Source organism: Pipistrellus kuhlii, unplaced genomic scaffold (genome assembly GCF_014108245.1).
Source record: "Pipistrellus kuhlii isolate mPipKuh1 unplaced genomic scaffold, mPipKuh1.p scaffold_m20_p_8, whole genome shotgun sequence".
NCBI lineage: Eukaryota > Metazoa > Chordata > Mammalia > Chiroptera > Vespertilionidae > Pipistrellus > Pipistrellus kuhlii.
In genome coordinates, this window is record NW_023425584.1 from 51,397,689 (window position 1) to 51,423,287 (window position 25,599).

The 25,599-nt window shown below is 32.2% G+C and overlaps 1 protein-coding gene across 7 annotated transcripts in view; it reads right to left on the bottom strand.

Moving 5' to 3' along the window:
- Positions 1-25,599, bottom strand: part of FBXW7 (F-box and WD repeat domain containing 7) — a 154,769-nt gene that overhangs the window by 18,110 nt on the left and 111,060 nt on the right. For 6 of the 7 annotated variants that reach the window (XM_036425230.2, XM_036425227.2, XM_045576676.1 and 3 more), the window contains 2 exons: positions 9,832-9,914; positions 6,728-6,869 (listed from right to left, as the gene is read on the bottom strand). In XM_036425230.2, the coding sequence (XP_036281123.1) occupies positions 6,728-6,869; positions 9,832-9,914 (225 nt within the window). Of the gene's footprint in view, positions 1-6,727; positions 6,870-9,831; positions 9,915-12,306; positions 12,705-25,599 lie in introns of those variants that run through there. The other variant, XM_036425229.2, reaches the window with a different exon arrangement.

Genomic DNA, 25,599 nt, shown 5'->3' on the forward strand with positions numbered 1-25,599 from the left:
TACATAGTAAATGAGACTGTTCCTACTGACCAGACATATTCAACAATCTAGTTGTTTAGATTCACAAATCTTAAGTAAAAGTCTGGACCACATAGGCAGCTCTCCTCTGTCCAGTCTGGATTTCTCCCTGATCTCCAGACCTGTATATAACATTGCTTACTCAACATGTATTGTTGGATATGTAACAGAAACCTGGCATTCCATGACCTTTCTCCTTAAATATGCACACCACAATCCCATTTCAGTGCAATGTAACTCTATTAGCTGCTCAGGCTAGAAACTCTGGAGCCATCTCCTCCTCACTCCCCAACTCTCACTGGTAGATGGTTCTGATCCATCTGTGAATTCTAAGGCCTTAAACTTCAAAACATATCCAGAATTTGACTGTTACCACACTGGCTTAAACTATTATCTCTCACCTGGATTATACCTAAAACCTCTTACCTGGCCTCCCAGCTTCCCACCTTTGCCCTCCTTGTTTTAATCTCCAGAAAGTGGTCAGTGGCACTGTTAAAAGGCACTTACTCTTCTGCTTAAAACCCTCCAGGCCCACTTCACTCAAAGCAAAACCCAAAGTCTTGGGTTAACCTACAAGGCTGTAATTTCCTATTCTTTTCCTTACTCTACTTTAGTCATAAACATGCTTTCTGTGCCTCAAACATACCAAGCATGCTCTGCGTCAGAGCCTTTTCACATGCTGTTCCCTAGGACATTATTCCCTTGGATACCCACATGGCTTGCTCCATAGGTCCTTCTCAGGGCAACCTCTTTAAGACTGCACACCAGTTCTAAGCCCTAAAATATATTGTTCTCCTGACTACAGTGTTCTGCAAAACTGTTTTCTTTTTTGGGGAGTGGGAGGGAGGGTTGGGTGGGGTGGTCAGGGATGGGGAGGACCTTCTTTGTTAACTATTGTAGCCCAGATCCATAGTAGGGCCTAGTATCTAACAGGTACTCAATAAATACAATATTTGCTGAATCAATGAATGAAACCCCAAAGTCAAGAAATACTGCACCAACACTATCTCAACACTCTCTCTGGAACATTTCTATCCTTTATATTTGATGGTATTATTAGAACTTGCCTACTTAGTCTACTTCCAAGACTGGGTGCAAGTTTTGTAAGCAGAAAGGGGAAATATGAAAACACTGCAGTTAATAACTATATTAGAATAAAATAATAACCCACACTGACCTTTAATGAGGAATAGTGAATTGGGGGTTAGAAAATCCAACTTTTGGAGGAGACACTGTCACTAATTAAGTTACAGTTTAATTTCTGCAGCCTTAGAAAAGTTTCTTTATCTGCAAAAGTGTTGGGTAAGTCTGATAATGATTATTTTATTTCTGTTCTGAAAAGTAGTTATCCTGGAAAAGAAACAAATATCTTCCTTTTGTCTTTCATGGTGAAGTTATGTGGAAACATATCGGAGGGGACAGGAAAAACATTCCAAATTCAGAAAGGTTCACGAGACACAAAATTTAATTTATGGACTAAACTGCAAATGCTGACTTGAAAATTCCCCATGTAAGTGATATTTTATTTCAGGTAATTAGAGAATACAGGTAGCAGAGAAGAACAGAAGGAACACTGAACTATCATCAGGGGCCTGAATTTCACCAGCAAACTCACAATGGAACTACTTGGAAGCCTCATAATTAGTCTCAGTCCCAGAGACCCCACCTGTATAATGAGGGGCTTGGTCCAGACCAGTGGTTCGCAAATGCTGGCTGAGGAATGCAAGAATCATAGAGTCCTACAACCCACCATCAAAGCGTCTGATCCAGTGGTCAATGTTCTGGGGACATTTTATGTTTTAAATAATTCATCCAGGATTGATGCAGAGGATTCACACACCAGCAGTGAAACTAACACCTGGATGACCCTAAGCATCCAATCAGATATATATTTTATGACTTTGGACAGTACTGGAGTGAACTCCCTTTGCTAGTTCCTTCAGCAGATGGTTATCATTATGTTTCCAGTTCTTGGACTGGAGTGCTTACTATTTCCCATTCTACAGTGGGTCAGTTCTAATTGTTAACTTCAACTTATATCAAACTCTGACTCAAAGAATATGATCCAGGTTTTGTTTTCTGAAAATACTAAGAATCAGCTTGATCCTATTTTTTATACAAAATTCTACAAAATGTTACACACAACATTTTTCCTTCACTTTTCTCTGGCCTTTTTAACTTCTCCTCACACAACAAGGTTTTTGATCATATTGTTTCAAATACAATTGCAAAGTAATACTGAATTCATTTCCTGCTTTAGTATTTTGCTGACTGTTAAAAAAAGATCTAAATAATTAAGTTAGAAAGTGTATGCACAAGTTCTAAATGTTACCATGAAACTTGATTAAGTCCTTCAATAGAATAGTTTTTACTCTACTTTTAATTTCAAAACACAGAAGTGTTTTCTACTTTATAATTTTAAAAAGTATTTTTGGTATATAACAGGTATTTTCAAAAGACATTTACAGTTTCAATGCAATGCAAATATACTTTGATTAAAATAATATTAATAATGTTAAGTTAATGGCATCCCTATGAAGAGAATGTTAACAGCCCCATTTAGACCTGAGAAAACTGAGGCTCACAATAGCTATTTACTGACCAAGAGAGGAAACTAATCTTTATTGACTCTGCACTGTATTTTCAAGTATAGCTTAAGCACATTTACATGTTTTCTCCCTTTTGACAATTTTTAGTGTTCTATCTATTCTTCAGAGGATAAAAATAAAGGCAAGAGTGGTTATATAATATTAACAAAATGACTCAGTTATTACAAGGCAAAGCCAGAATTTGTACTAAGAGCTTTTCTTCTAAATCATATGTGCTTCTCATTCTATCAGGATGCCTTTGAACATAAATTTCAACCTAAGAAAATGTTGACATTATTGTTGTCTTTACCTAGGCTAAAAATTTCAAGAGAAACCATTTATTAACACCCAAACGACATAAACAACAGTACATTTTTTTTTCTTTTTCCCGAAATTACATTGTAAAGCATCAATCTGGCTGCCAAAGCAAGCAGAATCAATGGCTACTGAAAACTCAAACAGTACAAAATTTCTGAGGTTTTTTTGTTTTGTTTTTAATTTGCACTGCTATTTTGCAGGAGCATTCTGTTTCAATTTCCCTTTATACAAAATGGTGTGTCATTTGTTCTCATTCAATTTATAAATTGAGTACAGAATACTTTGTCAGAATAGATGGAACTGGACCAAAACAATGCTGTATCACTGCTGTAGGAGCAATAACTGAACAGTGAGGGGACAAATTCTCCCATTTTACTTGTTATGCAACAGAAAAGTCATCATTAAATGCCCCCATAGCATGTCTGTAGAAATCATGCCAGGCTAATTATCCCTCAACTATCCAACATAGGTCAACTCATGACTCCCCCACCTTACTATGAAATCGTATCTGTCTGCCAGTTAGGCATTAAAGCATTATAAGTCCTTAGGCAAGTGATTCATTTCTAGTTACTTTGGCATCGGCCTTGAAAATAAAGGGCAGTAAATGACAAGGAGGCCCTGGGTGTGTCAGAGACAGACAAGGTCCTGATCTATCTGTCTAGTTGACCTTTGGTTGCTAGTGGGTATCTTTGCTACAGAATATTTGTCTGAAATAAAATAGTACGATACCTACAGGGACAATTCTAGGTGTAATTCCTATTAACTAAGAACAAGTTTTCTTCATTGAATCTACTTCTCATGTAAAAAGCGATCAAATGGGCCTTTTTATTGAACAAAGGTAGTCTAATATTCTTTAGTTTTCTGAGTCTCATTAATTCTAAGAAACAAGCTTTTTTTTAAAAAATACTAACATTTTTGAAGTTGCCATGCATCTAACAATCAATTGTATCTCAGATTTGCTGACATACAGTATGTGGTAATGTGGACATTTCATTAAATAAAGCCTGAGCTATCTAAACAAGCAAATACCATACAAAGGACTTCCTAAAACAGTCCTTTGCAAAATAATGCACAAATGTTCCCTAGTATATAGACCAGTATTTGAGAAAGTTCCATTAAAAATTAGGCAAGCCTAAATGGCTAGCAAAGAATACTTTTAAATATTGGAAAAAATGAACCCATCCTCATTTTAAATTTTACTCTGGACTACCTTCTCGTAAGAAATAAAGTTCTTCATATAAAATAACTATTTGGAAGCTGTCTACATTGATGATAATCTTTGATCATGTTGTTACGTATAAAAATCTGATGAAATCAGTTTTTGCACTCCTCTCAAGTGCTGTGTTGCTCACACTGCATGTGTGCGCAGATATAACCACACACACCCATATTCCTATTTTGTCAGTTAATTAGAGACAATAAAAATCTTTAAAGTATTTCTTTAAGATTATATTAATGTCTAAGTTCTATTTTTACCTCTTATTGATGGATAATTTTCTTTTGAAAAGGATTCAACAAAAAAATTAAACTCTGGGGGTATGCATATAAAAAAAAATTTTTTTTTTAAGTTTAAATCATGAACCTGGGAGGAGGGGGAAGGATAAACCTTGGGGGAAGATAAATTTAATCAATAAATGAAAATGAAAAAGAAAAACACTAAACCACACACCACAATTGTTTATAATTGTAGTGGTTCATACAATAAAATATATTTTTGATTCCTCTAACCATAGATTCTCAACCTGACAATACTGACATTTGGGGAGGGATAACTCTGTGTAGGGGGCAGATCCTTAAATTCCTTCTACCCACTAGATGCCAGCAACCTCCTGCCCGCCCTCCCCCATGCCTGCAGTTGTAACAACTGAATTAGTTTTAGCCATGGGAAAATCTGCCCCCTGACAAGAACCACTGCTCTGCCAAAACCGGTTTGGCTCAGTGGATAGAGTGTCGGCCTGTGGACTGAAAGGTCACTGGTTCGATTCCGGTCAAGGGCATGTACCTTGGTTGCGGGCACATCTCCAGTAGGGGGTATGCAAGAGGCAGCTGATCGATGATTCTCTCTCATGGATGTTTCTAACTCTCTATCCCTCTCCCTCTTTGTAAAAAATCAATAAAATATATTTAAAAAAAAAAAAAAGAACCACTGCTCTAACTTTTCCTTTACCAACAGGCAGGGTGGTGGGGTGGTTGAATGGGAGGGTTATCCTACTTTCTCTGAAATCATCTGAAGGGTAAAAAACAATTTTTAAAAATCCATTTGACAATCTGCTTGTTGCTTTACTGTCTCTATATCTATCTTTTGGTTCATCAGTTTATAATGCTCTTTATTATCCACAAATGAGTGAGGTCATGTGGTGTTTCTCTTTCATTGATTGGCTTATTTCAGGAGGATCTGGGGGAGATAATAGATCAACCGAAGGACTTGTATACATGCATATAAGTACAACCAATGGACATAAAACTATGGGAAGGGAGGGGATATGGGGGAGGGAGGAAGGGGGGCAAAAAAAATCATTAAAATATGTAAAAAAAAAAATTAATTAATTAAAAAAAAATCCATTTGAAAGCAACATTGCTTCAAGTGAGTTTTCTAGCTGTTGAAGAAAAAAAAAAATGGGACATTTATTTAGTTTTTGCCCAGGTATTTAAAATATTAGAATTTACATAAATGGACATCTTAAAAATCTGAAATGTCAAATAAAGTATTCTCTTTTCAACTCTTATTCCCTTATGCATTCATAAAATACCACCAATCAAGCTAGGTAAGAAAATATATTCATTTTACATTAGAATGGTGGCCAATATCACAGATAGCTTCACTTAACATAATTTATATTATTTACTATCTAAAAGAATAATTATGCAAGTGTTTAATCCATGCCAACTATTTTGCTAAATATGTCATTTATATGCATAATCTCACTGGAAGAAGAGAGAAATCAAGTAATATCACTTGAATCATGAGTTATAAAATTCATAATTTTCAAGGGTTGGTTGTAGCTAATCATCCTGGTAAACTTTCAAAAAATTTAAAAGCTACTAAAATGTAGTAATCAGAGTTTGAACTCAGTGAGCCACAAACAAGCATGGCATAGTGAAGAGAAGCTGCATCAACTCTCGGAGGCTACTAGGTAGAGGAACATTATTCTTCACATCACTCCTAAATGCTGACTAGTAACTTCCAATCAATGCAGTTTAGAACACAAATACATTTAGTGATCCCAGAAACCCAAACATAAAGAGGAGAAGGAAGAAAGGTCTTATTACCTAAAAAGGAATAAAGAAAGGGGAATGCACACCTCCATAAAATAAGCACTGTATTCTCCTCACTAATTCACTTAAAAATTAAAATGAGCTTCCCTATTTTAATAGCATTTTTAAATTGAGATATTCTTCACATAACATAAAATCTACTATTTTAAATGTACACTTCAGTGGTTCCCAGCACAGCCATCTTGCTGTGCAAAGATTACTACTATCCAATTCCAGAACACTCCCATCACCCTCAAAAGAAACCTGTACAACTAGCAGTTAGTCTACTTTCTACCTCTCCTCCACCATAGCCTAGTAATCACTCAATCTACTCTGTTTCTATGGATTTTCCTGTTCTGGAATATAGCATATAATATATGCTATATTTCTGTGTCTGGCTTCTTTTACTAAGCATGTTTTCAAGGTTCATCTAAGGTATAGCCTGTAACAATTCCTTTTCATGGCTGAATAATCTCTTATTTATTTATTTAATTTTTTTTGGCAGCAATTAAGTGAAGCATTTCAAGTACTGTGTTTAGACATGTCACCTGAAACATTTTCAGCCATTCCTGGAGGCCTGTAGGTGGTTGGACAGATGTAATTCGGCGACGTTGTTGCCCTTGGCCATTGGCTGCTCTCAGATCTCCAAAAGTTGTTGGTGTTGCTGAACATGGTACAAGCCCAGTGGTACTATAAAAAATATAGGGGTAAAAGTAAAGACAGATATTTATTAAGATTAGCAAGTTCAAATTTAATAAGAATTATGATCTGGCATATTTCAAACATTAATCAAATTATTATTTTTATTTGCTTATGCCCAGAGAGCAAGGATACATAAAATCTATTCTTCTATTCTTAGAGTAAGTTTCTTCCCTCCTACATAACCACCTGTTATTATCCCAACAATGCTAATTGCAACCAAGTGACAGAATCTCTATGGCAAAACTACAACTTGTTGATACATACAAGTAATGTTAAAATATTTCCTTATAAGATACAGGTTCTACTTCTCTTTTGACTGGTCTTAGTGACATCATTAAATAAAATTTTCTATTTAAAAAGGGGTGTGAGACTTACAAATACTTTAAAAAATTCAAATGTAGAAATAGTATGTCCAAATGTTTTGGACATTCACTAGCAATGTTCCTTGAGTTTGCCCCAGATGCCTTCTAAATTATTTATAACATTTGTCTATTTCACTTTGGTTTTTGTAATTTATAAAGCTTAGTTTAAATAATATATGATAGTCGCAAACCTTGATTAGAAGTGTATTTACTTAAAACAGTTAAGTGTTGAAAACCTATTATATGCAAAATTAAATGAAATAACCCAAATAGTTTCATCCAATAAACTTTGAGCCAGTTTTTAAAACACCCGAAATTCAATTCTATCATTAATTAGTAAAATGAGGAGTTAAGACTAGATTATCAATCTCCAAAATTGTCCAACTCTCCTAAAAATGATTAACTAGAAAAAATATGTGATAATTGTTATTAATATATTAAACTTTACTTTGTAGTTTCAATAACTAAATTATTTAAACTCATGGTAAATACTAAACAACTCTTAGAGATAGGTAAAAAAGAAAGATTTAGTTAAGTAGTTACATTTGTACAATAAATCTTCAATTTATTGAGCTATAATAATAGGGTTTTTAATCCAAAGAATATACATGTTGTACCCTAATAGTTGAATATCAAGCTCTGATAAATTACTAATAAAACATCTCTCCCCAATGCTCTTCCAGCAAGCATATCTCATTATTTTGTTTTTAAAAATGTATCCAGTCACCAGATTTTACAGAAAAATCTACCACCTTTAAATCTTTTAACATTATACACCTACGACAATTTCTAACATTCAATAATTAAATTTATTTTTTTCTTCTGACAAATTTCAAAGATATGCTCTATTTTCTTCTCTGAAATGAAACAATTTTTAAATAGTGACTATAACTTACAATTTCTAATAAAAATGATGGAAATTTTTTTCATTTTATTAGTAGAAAATCTGTCAAAAATTTTAAAAATATCAAATATATACTGACATTTCCAAAATGATAGGGTATGCTGTTTGGTTTGCTTTAATATCATATGTTAAAAGGCTAAAAATAAAACTTTCACCTTTTCAGGTGCTTTCTCAATATAAAAATAAACAAGTAAAGACAAATTTAACTAAAATGTGTTCTGCAGTAAAAAGTCAGCATTCATTTATAAGCTGCCTTAAAAATAACTGAACAATTTAATACCTTTGCCCTGGTATCAGCCATATTAATAAAAGATAAAAAATTATATGATTACTGGAATACACTTTTTTTAAAATATAGTATATTTTTAACATTACGTTCAACTTTCTCATCTGGGAAATATTTTATCAAGACTAGAAGGAAAAAGCAAAAATGAAGTGAGTGGTTTCACTTATCTCTACATCACTCCACACCCTCTGGTGGAAATACCAAAAACACAGTCAAATTGTAAAAAGGCAAAGAGTTTTAAGTAAAGGGAAGGGGACAGTTAACATGAGAAAATGATACTAAAAGCATTTCCTGAATAATTAAGAGAGAGCTTTATTTTTCTTTTCTGCATCATCCTCACATTTTTTTGTATATAAAACTATTCTAATGATTATCATTTCTAGATTTCACAAAGCTTTTGAAAGAAATATATTCCACAACTGAATTAAATAAAAATATAAGCTGATTTCTCTAAAAAAGGAAAATGCAATCTATAACAATGTTTAATCACAAAAACTTATGTCTGAGCAAAGTTAATTTTACTGCAGCTTATAGAATAAAAACAATTCTAAATAAAAATATTTAGGGAAAAAGTAATGTCACCATCATGAGTTCTTATGGTTTCTATAGCTAACTTTCAGTTATCTGAAGAATGACAATTATGAAAAAGAAAAAAGACCAAAAAAAGTTTTTAAGATACTTTTGTCATTTAAATTTTAAAATACCACACTCCAAGTGACATCCAAAGCCATTTTTAATTGGCTAGGTAATAGATATTGTGCTTAACTTAGCCTAATTAGCGTGAGAGTGGGAAGTTTTATACTGATGCAAAATTCAAAAAATGATGGAATGGTGCAGGAAACAAGACTACAATTGTATTTAGTTGTTATGGAAACTATTCTACTGGTGTAGAAATGTATGTGTTAAAAACACAAGACCTACCAAGCAAATAAAAGGGGATTTCTAACACAGTAATTTCGTGAAATATGATTCAGTTAGTAATTGTGAGGCTTATTTCACTGCTAATAAATGTATCTTCTATTTTGCATATATAAATATACTCCCTAGAACAGTTGTTGCTATAGTAACAAGATACATTTGCTCATATTCCTGGGTTTACTTTTTAGAATTCCTGAAAAATTGTGATTTAAAATTTTTGTTGAGAAGAGAACTTCTGCTTGTGTCTTACTTCAATGTATTTGTAAAAAAATATAAAGCTATCATGGTAAACATTTTTCTCCTTATTTAAAATAAGGTATTTCCCAATTTTCAATGATCTCAAAATGTGTTAGACAGTCAACAATACTAGTGACATTATATGAGAATAAATGGGGAAAAAATGCTTTAACAATCATCATCTCTAACTCTTTAAAGAAATATGAGAATCAGGAGAGACTCAATTATTATACTTAATATTACCTTGTATATTCTGAGACTTTGCATGGTTTCTTTCCCAAAGAAAACGAGCGGACCTCAGAACCATGGTCCAACTTTCTTTTCATCTATAAAGTAAAACAAATAAGATTTTTTTTTAATAACCAGTCCAACTAACAAATTTTAATAGATATCTTAAATGTTTATATGCCTAAAATGTTAATTAGAAATAAAATATTATAGAAAAATAAATGTTTCACAGTTTCTTCTATTCTACTTTTTTCTACTCTTTACAGGACTGGAAAAGTGAATTTTCCACCTAATATTTTGTCCAGAGAACAGTGTATGAGGATTTAAAAATAGATATCCATTATATATATTCCTTAAGCGCAACATAACCTTTCATGTTTTCTAGTTTAAGAACCAACATAGAGGAAAATGTCATGTTAATACACACAGAAAAGAATATTTAACATGCCTTTCTTTCTTACTGATATTCATTTTCCTTTCAAAACATATTTTAAGAAAGATAAACAAAATTCAAAATTTCAAAATGACAGTAATAGTAACTACATTTAAAACATATTATAAAAGGTAAAGAGAGCAAGGCAAATAAAAAGATCTTGAAAAGTAATAATAAGACATAAAGCAATGAATATGGGCAATGAGGACAGCAAAAAAGTAAGTCCATAATAAGAGAAATCTGGAGATCTTATAATAAAGCTGGGGAAAAGCCATCAATTAATATTCATACAGAATATAGTTCTATGGACAGATACCCAAGACAAACATTTTAATTTGAAAAGCAACAACAAAAAGACTTAAAAAGAATGAGTTATCCATCTTTGTAAGATATATCCAACAATTATAGCTTTAACGTATTTCAATATGCTATATTTATGTAATACTGTAAATGTATTCAATACTGCATTTTGTCAATACTGAAATATTTATTTTTTATATTTCACTATAGGTTAACTTAGGTAATCAAACTATACATATATCATAAAACCAGGAAATAAGATGTGATAGGATTCAACTTTTTGTATTTCAACAACCCCCCTCAGATGTGTGCCTGATAATTAATTACTATATTACTGAAAATTACAAGGAGAAAAACCCCAGAGCAATAGCTAACTCTTACTTGCATAATAAGGTGAAATCCCTTATTTTGCAGCAGCCTTATTTTCTTACCTATTGCCTCACGTGGGGACATCATAACACATTATGCTACACCGTTAATACTAAAGAGGACCAACATGACTAAAAATCTCTCTGAAACACACTCTGAATAATAAAGACTATGTTTTTATCATCATGAAGAAAGTCTTGGAAAATGCAGGGACAATCTTACAATATTAGGGGTTTAGGTGAGAGTATAAGCTCATCTACAATATACCTTAGTTCATGAAATACCGGCTTGAAATAAATGGAAGTGGTCTCATTTCAACCCTTTTGAACTTTCTGTACTTATTTTAACGTGCTTCCTCTCAAAAACCATTATTTTCTTTCCCCAACTAATTTTAATAAAAATAAGTATAAAAGATTTAATATATGGGTAGTCACATGCTTGCATGGATATAAATTATAGACACGTACACATACATCCAAATGTATCCATCCATCAGGAAGGTCAATAAGTACATTTCACTTTAAAATTCTAGTGTATGTATTTTTTTAATAACTCCACAGATTCTTATTTTCAAAATTATTATGAAAAACTTTTATACGAATTCTAATTAAGTTTGGAATACTGGCTTTCAGAACTTCCCTAGATAGCTTGTAAATACATTGGTGCAAATGCCATTTGCCACTAAAAGCAAACTTTATTTCCATCTTAGAAAACCTTCAATTAATAAAAATGCCCAATATACATATCAAGGGAACCACTGAGAAATGGTTTTTATCTTTAGAATATTTTATAAAATAAAAGACTATAGAAGTCTTTTAAATATTATATTGTTTACTGAAAAATACCGAGTTTAGAACCAAAAATTAATTCTGCAATTTTTAAAGGATACAGAAAGTAAATATGATCGCTCTAAACATAAATCCCCATATCCTAGCAATTCTGCACTTTGAAAGAGTCAACTAAAGAAAAAAGAAAAAAATACATAGATCTAAGGTGTGGAAAAATTGAAGGCAAAAGGTTCACTAAAAGCCAACTAAGGGTAGAGTATTTCCAGGTCAGCGTTTAACGGAGCCACATTTCTAAAGTCTGAATATGTTTTTAGTGCAAAATTGTCAGATTCCAATATCCATTTTCTTTTCATTTTAAAGCTTTTTTTTTTTTTTTTTTTTTTTTTTTTTTTTACAGCTCACGTCTTCCCCTTATTTGCTTAACATTCACAATATAAAACAGACTACCAGACATCCAGCCACCCACCAAAATTAGAGGATACTGCAGCCATCTCTGATGATACAGATTTTCCTTCTCGGGCAGACACACATTCACACACATCCCCCCACACACACACATCCCCACACTCACACAACACAGGAAGAAAACAGGTTACTTACTTTGTAAAAAATCATTTTTAGCGTGCCGTAGAAACCCATGTTTTCTGTATTTTTCCCTTTCAGTGATTCTGTGCCCCCGTGTGTCCGGCTGCTTGGCAGTCTCTGACAATATAAACCTTTTTCAGGTAGGTATGTCACAGATTCTAATGTGGACATGCTCGGGCACGTCAGAAAAGGAAGATTAGGGAGCAGAACCGGCAACAAAACTCCACAGTAAAGGCAGATGCAGCTCAGTATCAAACCGCTCCTCGGGACACACATACATACATGCAGCTTGACTGAGGAGAACTCGAGGGAATAATGAGAGAGAACCGAGAAGATTATTGGAGGAGACTATGCCCTGTCAAAGCCTTGACTGAACAGATTCCTCCCTCAGCAGCAGAGGGATCAGATTACATCTTCCCTTGAACACAGAATGGTGCAGTCCAGGATTCAGCAATGCAGACTGCACATCAATTATATGGTGATCCGCTCCAGGGAACCCGTGAGCACACAAGGCACTGAACAGAGGGAGGATGTGGGCAGCAAATGAGACCGCCCCCACACGGCAGCCCCCTCCACCCTTTCAAACTTTCAGGAGATGATTTTTGCATTTTGTAAAACCTGCTTTTCTGAAGAGTTTGAAATGGCAAGCATCGTTTCTAAAAAATAAGTCCTTTCAGAAACATTTTTAAAATGGAACATATTTTCATCGGGTCTTCCCAACAGAAGCCAAACAGGCTATTTTCACTAACTTATCCTATTGCAGTCCTGGCACAGACTGACCAGATTTTGCAAGTAGCTGAATGGTACAAAATGGGCAATCCCTAAGAGAGGGGTATTAAATATCCTTTGGGGGATTTATAATACAGTAAACTAGTTTGAAACATATAACATTTGCAGAATATATGCACTGTTATTTTTCAACCTGTATACTTCTTATATTAAGATTTAATGAAAATATCCCCTATGCTTTCCCAATTCATTCGTTTCAGTTTTCGAGAAAATTACCACACATTTCAATAATCCTTAGTATTTATAGGAATATATTTTTAAGATTAACAAACTACTACTACTACATGTATAAAGTTTGCCTAAAGGTTAATTTCTCCAAGGAGAGTAAAAACTGTGCTCCTTGAAGAGTCTTAGCCTTATTGTTAATTTAATCTTATGTAAATAGGAGGCACTGAACCTCTATCTCCATTTTGACAATATGTATTGCTAATCAAAAAGGCATTTTACATAATAAAGGTACCAAAGTTTGCCTGAAGACAACCTTTTTCTTAAAATGACTACAAATCTAGATATTTCATCTTGCAACTTGCTACGCAACTAGCTTCAGAGGCAATTATAAGATTCCTTGGACTAGAAAGGCCCATTATTAAGGGTCTAGTTAATTAACTCCTACCCTCCCTATTAACATTCTTTATTACAAGTAAACTGTGTGCCTGTAGTAATTTAAGTACTTATAAATTCTTCAGAAAAAGGGAATACTATTCAGATGTATTATATTTTAATATTCTCTGATATGGCAATAAATGATTTTTGCTAGGAAATAATTCTAAATACTGTATAAAGTATAATTTAAAAAATAAATATGTTTACCTTTATAACTAAGATTTTAAGTTTTGTGTAATGTCTTTTACTTTGTAACATAAATGCAATAATCTAAAATTTTATAAAAACATACATCTAGGATCTCCTCTTGGAAATTATATTCTATTGTCCTTTTAAAAATTTTTCTTCTCAGCTCTTAAATTAATCCCTATCTTCAGAAACAATACACATGTGTATCCAGAAGAAGTTAGTTTTCTAAATAAAAAAAATTAGCCTACTTCAAAGGAAAGTTCCTTTAAAAAAGAAATCTCCTACTCTAAGAAAAAGAAAATCCAATCATTAGGAATGGACCCATAAATCCTTTTATTTCAGGTCTCAGAGAACTCTGGATTTAAAAAAAAAATATATATATAGTTGACCTTCCTCTTTCCTCTAACCCCTTCTGGGTTATCTGAAGAAACTAATTGTAAAATGAATACCTCTAAAATCAGTGGTACTAGCTTGTCAGAGAATAAATGGACTACCTACCAGTCATAGTTTATATTTTGACTTCAATTGAAATATTTTCCTATTTCTAGTTGCACTATCCTTTTCAAATTAAGTCTACTTAGCTGAAGACACAGACCAGGGACACTGTCTCAAAACCTAAGCTATTTAAAGAACAACAAATATATATTAATTTTTTATATTCAAAGAATATACAAAGAATGATCTTGAGGTTACATGGTTCCTATGAAGTTACAGGAAACCTAATCCCCTCAAATGTATGTTTATATGTAGGTAAGTATATTCATGTTTCATTTTTGAATTGGCAAAATATTTACAAGGTTTAAAAATCAACATATATAAAATATACATTGAAAAGACTTTCTACTACCCCCCCCCAATTCTCACTACCATGAGAATTCCTATCTACTATGATTCTCACTTAGTAATGCTTTTTAATTAGCTTATCCTTTAAGTGAGAATGTATAAGTACTCATGAAGACTTTATTTTCCTAAGTACTTAAATAATTTTCCACAATATCTTGTTTACCATGTAAATTTGAACTGTGAAGAAAAAATTTGCCAAGCAAAGCTAGTCAACCAAGTCTCTAACTAGATTTCAAGTTAATAGAATAAAAATGAATGATTTTCAATATTCTCTGAGATATTGTTAATGAAAACTGTGATCTATTATACTATTTTCATTCTAATCTACATATGAACACAGCAAATGAAATTGTTCTCACATTCCTATTTCTGGGAGTCTTGTCTAAAATACAGATGTTTAAAACATGATGCAGAAATTTAAAATTTTTAGTAGTATGATTGAAAAAGCCTTTGTCTATCTATTTTATACCTGGGAGATAGAAAGATTTTAGAACTGAGATCAACCTTTATCTATGTTAAGTTTCCAAAAAAAGGGAAGTATTCTATGCTTTATGTCAGAATGTTAACTAGTAAGTTCATGAAAAGGTTAGTCAACCATGATAACTAAGAAAATATTATACCTATTTGTCATCCAAAATTTCAGAATTAATCTCAATTATTCAATATGTTTTCACTGCAATATACTAAATATTCATGCAATTTCAACTAAGCAACACCTTTCCATTTCTATAAAAATTATTTCTTGTGGTGACTAACAACTTATAAATCTTATTGAAAATCTATTAGCAAGGGGAATGACCAACAATGAGGTCCTAGAATATAGCCTATCAGATAACTTAGACCCAATGCTCATCACATCACAATTCTAATGAGCCGGGTGTACAAAAATATATGAGAGCAATAACTTAATTTTTAAAAATGTACAATGGTATGAAGACATACTGACCAGCATCTAAACCTTTGGGGGAAAAACTGCTATAGAATGACTAACCTGTGAGCTAATACAAGAGAAATGGTTTTATGAACAACTGGTTAGGCAACGAGTTATATAAGAGCAAGTTGTGATTGGAGGCATAAACAAAACTAATCTATAAACTAACAGTAAAAGTTTTGTATCTTCAGAGATGTGTTTTTACACATGGTATCAATAGAAGGAGTAATTAAGAGAGTTCTCCTCCTCACTTTGACCCCCAGAATTCATTATTTTGATGAAAAATATATTCTTCTATAATTGCACTTGTCATCTCATTGTCATTCTTTTTACGCATCTTTCTCCCTATTATCTACTCCTTGAAAGTTTATATCTTACTTTAAAATATAGTAGAAAATGAACATAAATATAATTAACACTTGAAAAATCAACCACATAAGCAAATAATAGCAATCATGGCATCATTTTTCTAAATAGAGTATTATACTTAAAGTTTATCTATTAAATGATACGATAAACACTGTTGGTTCTCTTTTCATTGCCTTGCTAACACTTTTAATAGAAGAATGTATTTATATTCTTATGTCAGTGATTTTTCTTTACTATTATCATGAAAACATTCTTTACTCTAATATTACACCAGGAAAACCACCTACTTCAGTAAGATGTCTTGCCCTTAGCACAGAATTTAGATTAGAGACAGTTCAATATTTCAACATCAAAGAAAGGAATGTCAAGCATGTTGAGGCTGAAAAACTTTTTAAAATCTCACTAACGCACTGTCATTAACTTTCAGGGATGCAACTTCTTATTAACAGGTTCATGACTGACACTGGCAAGTTAATAATCTTATCTTATCACAGGCCTTATCAATTAAAATAGTATATGCCCCACATCTATATTTCCTCTAATGCAAGTGGGAGGCAGTGTTGATCAATAAGCTATAGTTATTCATTAAGCACTTACTTAACACCTATTATGTGTCAGGTACAGGAAAGTATATAATTAAGAAAAAATGTTCTTCCTCTACTGAATTTATGGTGAATTTAAGACACAATAGGCAATGCACACACACATAAACATACACATACGACTCTTAGAACTCACACTGAAATCAGCTCTAAACATTTTTTGATAATAGATAAAAAGAACAAAGTGAGCCAGATTTTGTTTGAAATCACTGTCCAAGTAAACAAACATTGAAATATTACTGCATTAGAAAAATAATCCAAACACTAACTAGTATAAGTATCTAATTTAACTTTTGTTTAAAAATTTATTTGGGGGAGGGGGATGTTTATAATAATACAAGCAAATAACATAACAAAATGCTAACCTCAGAAAAGCAAAATTCAAGTTAAAATTTCATGTTCATAGTGCTTTCAAAATTCTTTTACAATAACTACTAATTGTAGAAATGGTACAAATTTTATTTTTTCTTAAGTTTTAAGGTATCTACAACTCCCTTTACAAAAAAATACAGCATCTGAGGGTTTAACACAAATTGTAACATTAATTCAAGCAATAGAAGCATTTTTTCCATCCCTTCAGATTGGGCCAAATTTGTGATTTGATAAACATAGCACCAATGTATACATCCACCAATATATTAATATTCACTCTTGAGTTTGACACATAATAGAAGTTAAGAGTACTATTTATCACAGCCACAGAAGAAAACAATGAGTACATTCATTTTCCTTGCTTGTTTTCTAAAATGTATATTGTTATACATATAACAATATATATAACATATTGTCATCGAGGGACTTAATACATGTATCAAAATATTATTTAGACTACTTTAGACAGGCAACGCCTGCAATTCTGCAATAATTTAGCCAAGTTAGTAGTTCAGTCTGGACTTTATCTTGAAAGCAATTAATTTTTACATCTCATGCTTCAAACCCAAAATAAACTGCCAGTAAGTACCTTGAATTTGTAACCAAAATTTTCCTTTCAAAATTATATTATAAAATTTTTTTAGTGACTTCTTTAGTAAAGTAAGAAAAATATCATGAGAAACTATAAACAATAAGGTTGACCTTAAGAAAATTAAAACAGCAATATAAACCAGGAAAGAACTTAATATGCAGAAAAAATGAAATCAATATTTCCTCAATGTAAAGCCTCTAACCCTATTCACTCTTCTACTTTTTAAATCTAATTCCATATTTATTGCTATTTGTAATGTTCAAATACATTTGCCTGACTTGAGAAAAATTTCCTATAGGTATAGCACATCATTCTTATATTTTAGAATTAACCTTTCATTTCAAAGGCTAATTTTTTATTAGTCATGATCAGAAAATTTTGAGAAAAGAGTTAGACAAGTAAAAAAACAAAATTGTATCACCTGAATCAACAGGAAAACATTAATAGCAGAAAATCACAGATTTTAGAACCAGAAGGGATCTTGAAATCATCTTATCTAATTTCCCTTTGTTTGTGAAATGAACATGAGCTTGGAAATCAGAGCAACCTGAGCTTAATACCAGTTTTGCCATTATTAGAGTGTAACCTATAAGGGATTATTTGATCTTTATAAAATTTCTCTTATTTGTAAAAATCTACCTTACCAACCTAACCCACAGAATCCCTTTGAGGACACGGTAGATGCCCTACAGATATCCTACAAATACCCTATAAAATAATAACAGTTAATAATAGGTGAAAAAGGTGAGGTAGGGAATTAAGTGTCTGGCTCAGGATTATACAGCTATATTAAAACCTGAGACTCTGGCCCCAAGTTCATGACTTTTAACTGATTTCCATTAGATATGTGATGGTAAAGGTTAATCCAAAAAGAATTTCTAAAGAAGAAAAAAGTGTTATATTTTGCAAAAAAATAATTAAATATGTGAACTATGACTAAATATTGATTATTCAGTTCATGGAATAATTATCTAGGCCCATATTGTATAACTATGCTTCCACTACACATGGAAAATATGAGGCAAAGACATAATGATTGGGGAAAAGGTAACAGAAACAGATTTAGGTTAAAAGAAAGCAATAAAATAAGAAATAATCTCTTACTACATCCTAATAACTATAAAATGCTACTGAGGACAAATAAAAGCATTACAATAACCCTCCTCCCCTAAGATTCTTAAAATCCTAATAGTGAGACAAGAAACTAATTGAGAACAATATTTGACTAGATATCAAGTGACAAACTGGTGTGTAGGAGGTTGGGAAATGGGGAAATAATTTAAATAGTCTCAAAGATTTCATAAAACACACGGTCTTGCTTTTAAGTTTAAGACAAAAATTTGGTAAATTTTGAAGCTAAAGGATACTGTGAACCTAAGATATATGTGGAAATGCCACAACTATTAACTTGAAGGATTAATTACAGCTATAAGGCTTTAGCAGTCCTTAGTCTTATAAGGCTCATTCAGGGATAACCTATTTAGCTGTGTCTCTAAATTCAAACACTTAATATTATACTTAGAATATTCTTTAACTTACAAGTAATAGTTTCTTTAAAAGTACTTCCTGCCCTGACTCATTCTTCTATTTAGGGCTCATATGTATCTCTCTGTACAAGAACTTTATTGTATGGGTGTGAACACTGTTGACTTTTTATTTAAACACTAAGAAGGGATCCTTCTCTTTCAGGTGGCATTCATATTAGAAATCAAACTTACAAGCAGGTTGTACTCTTGAATATGGGGAAATAGTACAAATCATGTAGGATTTTGTAAGCCTAGACTTAATTCTAAATACGTACACTGTGGTATCATGAGCAGATTTCTAGTACTGGAGTATTTTAACACAATATATATGTTATATTATTTTTATATTTTCAAAAATGTATATGAAATTGAAGATCACTCACAAAAAAAATTATTACTTGCTGAAATTAGAGATACAGAGAAAAGAATACATAACTGGATTTACTAGTAAACTCTTTTCAACTTTTTCATGTAGCAATTACTCTTCAATTTCCTTCACCATTTGTCACCTCATATTACTCTCAATCTTCAGCACCTATCTCAAAAGATTTCTAAAGTTGAAAAAGAAAGAAAATTGGAAAAGCAGGTTAATACTTAATCTATAACATATGCCAAGCACTGTTCTAAACTGTTTCTATCTAGTAACTCAATTCTACCAGATCATATCTCTAATTCTTTGCTCTTTAACTTTCTAAGTTCCGATTTTATCATCCTACTTGATAATTTACTCTTTTTGAAAAAGAGAGATTGGGCTCAGATCTCTGTAGACTGTCAATGCATCTTCTCAGGCTTACTTTAGCAAATATCTATGACAGTGAAAGACATGTTTACCCTGTATTGGAGCTGAAAGGATTTTTACCTATGGTACACTTTTTGAAATGATTCTCTATGACCATAAAGGAATCCAGAACATAATCACAGAATCTCAAGATTGGAAAAAGCCTTCAACTAAAGTTTAATACAGCCTCAGGTACAACTCTTAGGTTCACTCTCACTAGCTTGTTGTCATCCAGGATCCTCTTAATCTAAAATACATGTTATTCTCAACTCCACAAACTTCTACTATTTGGCTTACTGAATTTGATAATTGTGTCCAATTATAAATATCTTACTAGCAGGTTCAAACTTAATGCATTTAAAAAAATATAACATCTCTTCTCCTCTCAAGCACCTTGCATACATTCTAGAAGAATCCCAAATGAGAAAGGGTTACTTTAAACAATATTTTAAAATTTTAGGTGTGAATAAAAAATCTGTGGACATGAACTAATTTCACTTCTTCAATAACATTTATTAAGCAGCTATTCCATATTGATGTTGAGCGCCTAAGAAGTATGAATCACTCTTGCTTTAGAAAGTGTACATCACAGTGAATGTTTAATCAATTCTTTACTTATTTTAGAGTAGCTTCTCTACCCTTTAAGTATTCAAGAGTTTGATGTAGCTGTCAAGTGAGTAGGGAAGAACCTAGCAGTCATGCTCCCAATACATTAAAAAAGGATTAGAAGTATTCATTTTAGAAGCATCAATTTACATTTTAAAGCAATTACTGTATATATAATTTAATAAACTGCATTCCTTGTGTCAAAAGAATCAAGAATTATATGAACAGCATAATATTTACATGATCCCCCCATCTTTTCAGGACATTCCAAAGGAGTGTGAAGACTGAGGAAGTAAAATCTGAATACAAAGAAATTGCTGGAAATATGTGGGTCATGGTAGGGTTTGTCATAATTTTGCTTGTCACGGAAATATTTTCAAAGTAACTATTAATTTGAAAAGATATTTGATCTTATAGTAGTGTTATTGAAGTGACTATAAGCCTAATAGGAGCACTTTTATAATCTTAGCAAAACTATTGTAATAAAATTTTATTTATAAGTTAATTTTATTTACTAAAATGTACTTTAATATTTTAGTAGATAATTTAAAAAATATTTGTATATAAATATTGGAGGACTCATTTAAAAAATGAACTTTGGAAGTTTATTATATTTGATACATGACTCTAAAAAGCTATTTCCCTAGAATGAATACCCTAACTTTCCACTAGATAACTGAAGGCATGGTATAATGACAGCATGATGGCTAGTAAACAAATGAGCATTACAACTTAAGAACTGCTCTGTACATACAGCTAGCCTGTTGAGAAGTACAACATGGTGATTTGAGAACACTTTTAAAAATTAAATCTTACTATATATTTTTTCAAATGTTGTTATTGACTTGAGACAAAGAGGAAGGGAGAGCGACAGAGAGACAGAAACACTGATAAGAGAGAAACATAGATCAGCTGCCTCTTGCAACACTCTTCCCCCCAACCCCGGCCCCGCTTCACGCTCTTATGCTCTTACTAGGGATCAAGCCTGCAACCCAGGCATGTGCCCTGACTGGAATCAACCAGTGACCTCTTGGTGCATGGGTTAACACTCAACCAACTGAGCCACACTGGCCAGGCTGAAAATAATTTTTTATTGAGTCTGAAAGCACTTTATTGAACCTGAAAATATTTTTATTGAGTCAATGAATATTGACTTTTACCACTACCCACAAAAAATAAAAGAAGCCTATTAGGAATAGCTTATTTAGCTCTACAAAATAATATAGAGTCAAAGCTAGCATAAAAGGTGCTGAACTTTATTCTTAAATTTGAAATACTTTGGTTAGTACTTGGGATACACACACACACACACACACACCCCTCTTCACTTTAGGCCTTTTCTTTAAAGTTATTCTATCAAGAGACAAAATAACATATTTTTCAAGAGATGTAAAATGAAGACATGTTGGTCATCACAATCACAATGCAAACAACAAAAATTAAATTATATTTTCTAAGGTATTTTTACTCAACAAGCTTTATTAAGTAATTGCAATAAACAGATTTTGTTAGACCAAGATGTAATTTACTGCCCACTAATTTACTTTTTCAAAAAATTTAACTTTATAATTTCACTGTATTTGTTTATAAATAGGTAGCATAGGAAAAGGAAATTATTGTGAGGAAAAATTATGGTGAGCCTCTAATCCCAATTTCCATCATAATATTATCAGTCTCATCCAAAGAATCCAATGTGTTATTCCATGGTTCTCTATTTTCTAAACAACAAAATAAGAGGGAGAGAAAAACTAAACAGTTGTTTAAACATTTTATTTTTATAGATCTAGATCCATCACATTCAAGAAATATTTAGGCAGGGTTACTGAAAACCAAACACTAAGCAAAAAATAAAGATTGTAAAATAAAGATGTAGTCTCTATCCTGGAAGAACTCCCAATTCAGGAGGAAGAATAGAGAAGTCAATAAAAAATGACAAATCAATATAATTGATAAATGAAACTGCTCAATTTTTATGGCAATGCATAGAGTTGGAAAGAGTAAGAGACAAGTATTTTCAGGAGATGAACAAGGCAATATTTTAAATCAAAATAATAAAGGAAAAATAAATACTAGATTTTAATCTGACTTGAGTGCTTTAGTACCTACTATCAAAGATACTATAAACTAAAGAAAACTTACTCTATGTTAGGCACTTTTCTATGTGCTTTATTTATATTAACTCATTAACACTGCATTATATTATCTAATTAAAATTCATTGAAACCTTGTTAAGTAGGTACTATTATTATCCCGCTTTACAGATGAAAAAACAGGCACAGAGAGTTTAAGTCTCCAAGGTCACATAACTATTAAATATTGGAGTTAGGATTTAAATACAGGCAGTTTTTGGTCTCTAGTCTATAGAAAATGAAATAGGTTTTTCCACGTACATAGCAAGAAGTATTGGTAGTTAAGAAATCTCTAGGATGTTTCCTGAGCTATTTCAATGTGCAAATGTAAGAGTCACAGCAGACACAAAGAAAGAAGAGAAAAATTTGGCAACTAATTGTGTACTCTGATATACTTCTGGGAATTTACTAAAAGCTATTTGACAAAGAATTAATACACCACTGCCAATATTTCCTTGGTGAAGAATTGATCCCATCATTTTTGACATTATATAAGCTAAATTAAGTGATCAGTAGACAGTGATAGGTGTTCACAACAACACGTGGATTTTGCTACCTTTTCCTAAATCCATAAGAACGTCTATATTCTACCTATCATTCCTTTATGCCCTATGCTTTATTTCCCTAAAACATAAGATGACAAAAAAAGGGGGGGGGGGGAAATGAGGACACATATGTAATACCTTAATCAATAAAGAAATTAAAGATTGAAGAGGAAAAAAAGATCACACACACACACACACACACACACACACACACACACAAAAGCTGAGAAGAGAATACAGCAAAACAGCTCCATTGGAATGTCCTTTTGAAGGAAATAATAACTTACACTCTCACCAAAATGATCTGAACACTACAGAAAACTGGTAATAACATTTACTTAAGAAACTATTTCAAATGTCCTTTGTTGTTTATTCCAACGCAAATATACTTGTCAGGGAATTATGACTTCTACTTCATTTTAAAATTTTTAGGTTAGTAGACAGCTTAAAAATACTTGACTAACTAACCAAATAGTGTGTGCGTATCAATGTGTGTGTGTACATGCTCTTCAATATGTAATCACTTGATACAGTTTCTTAATGATAGTTTTGTAATGTCACCACATATGACCTCTTCTAAAAGCCAATCCATCTTTAATATATGTCAATTTGATCCATGTGTAGTTATTACTTCCTAGCAGTAAGTATCGTGTTGATCCATGAATATTTCTATCCTACACTTTATTGTCTCAACTATCTGTAATTATCTTTATTCTACCTAGGATACATAATTATAACAAATGTAGATTTATAGAGTTATTTTAATCTCCCACAGACACTCATTCATTCAATAACTTTTATTTGGGTACCTATTATACATAAGCTTCATGGCTGGAGTTTACACTGTTGTTGTATGGGAGAAAGATAATAAAACAAAACAAAGCAAAACTGAAACTATAGCAAATGCTACAGAGTGTTAGAAAAGTTCACAATGTTAAATTGTTGATTAGTCTGCAGGTACAGAAGCCTTTTTTCTCTAAAGGAATGGTTAGCTGTATTGGAGTAGGGGAGGGGACACTGCTATGGCTGCTTGCTCAGAATAAAGTACTTTGACAGGTGTAACAAAGGCTAGGGAAGTAGGCAAGGGCCAGATTATGCAAGAGCTCCTAAGGAGTTTTAGTCTTTACCATACGAGTAATGAAAAGCTAATGTAGAATGTTAGCAAAGGGAAGGACATGATCAGATCTTGAAAAGTCATTCTGAATATAATGTTAAAAACAGAATGGAAGTGAGAGTGGATGTGGAGCAACTGTGTGAGGAGGTTATTCCACTAGACCAGGCAGGAGGTAATATTGGTTTGGACTCTCATGGCACAACAGAGATGGACAGAAGTGAACAGTTGACAGATGTTTAAAACATACAACTGATAGCACTTGGTGACAGACTAGTCATGAGAAGAAAAGGAGAGAGAGTTGATCAAAGATGACACTAAGGTTTTCTCATGCAACTGCATGGAAGATGACAGAGACTACTGGACAAGAGCAGTGTTGTGATTCTTTCCAGGGGTACAGAGGATCACAAGTTCCATTTTTGGTCATATTTGGTTAAAGGTGTATTTGAGAAGTCCAAGTGAGGATATTATACTTCAACTAGCTCTGGATCTCAGAAGATATACCTGAATTGGAGATGAAAACATGGGAATCACCTGTGTATAGGCCATCTCCAATTTCCTTCATAGAGTTACCTCCTCCCCATTCTTAAGGTGTTGATCACAGTGCTCGGATCCACGTCATAGTATAGGCACATGTCTACCTTCCCCATTAGACTATAAATTCCGTCAATACAGTGACCACTTCTATTTTGATTCCTGTGGTACCTCAGCTTCTTACATAATTCCTGCACATATCAGGGTATCAATAAATAACATTTATGATATAATTAACAATGAAAGACATACTCTAATCAACAATGAACAGAACTATAGAAAAAATAACTAAAAACTATTTTCAGCTTAATTTGAAAGACTTGTTATTTTCAGAATAAGGTAAAAGAATGTAAGTAGGAAATGGAGAAAAATACATTTTATATAATTTAGTATTAATGTATTACATATAGTATTTATAATATTTTATATATTTTCCCTTCAGAAGAAAGTAATAAAATTTTTTAGATATTTATCAGTTACACAATTCAAGTATAAATTTAATGGGAAGAAAACAATTTGATGTGCAATGAAAATGCAATTATCTTCGTTATTAAAAGAACCTCATTTAGAATTTCCTGTACCTTTAAAAATGCCCAACAGAATACAAACTTTTACTATTATAGGAAATAAACAGTTTTAATAACACTTAATGTACAGAGTTTCCCACAGATCTTAAAGTATTATTTTATTTCTTTGCAGGTATTAACCTAAAAGATAGAATTTTTGCACATCTATTTTACTGACAAGAAAGTTTTTGAGAATTACCAAAAGAATTATAACTAATTTCAG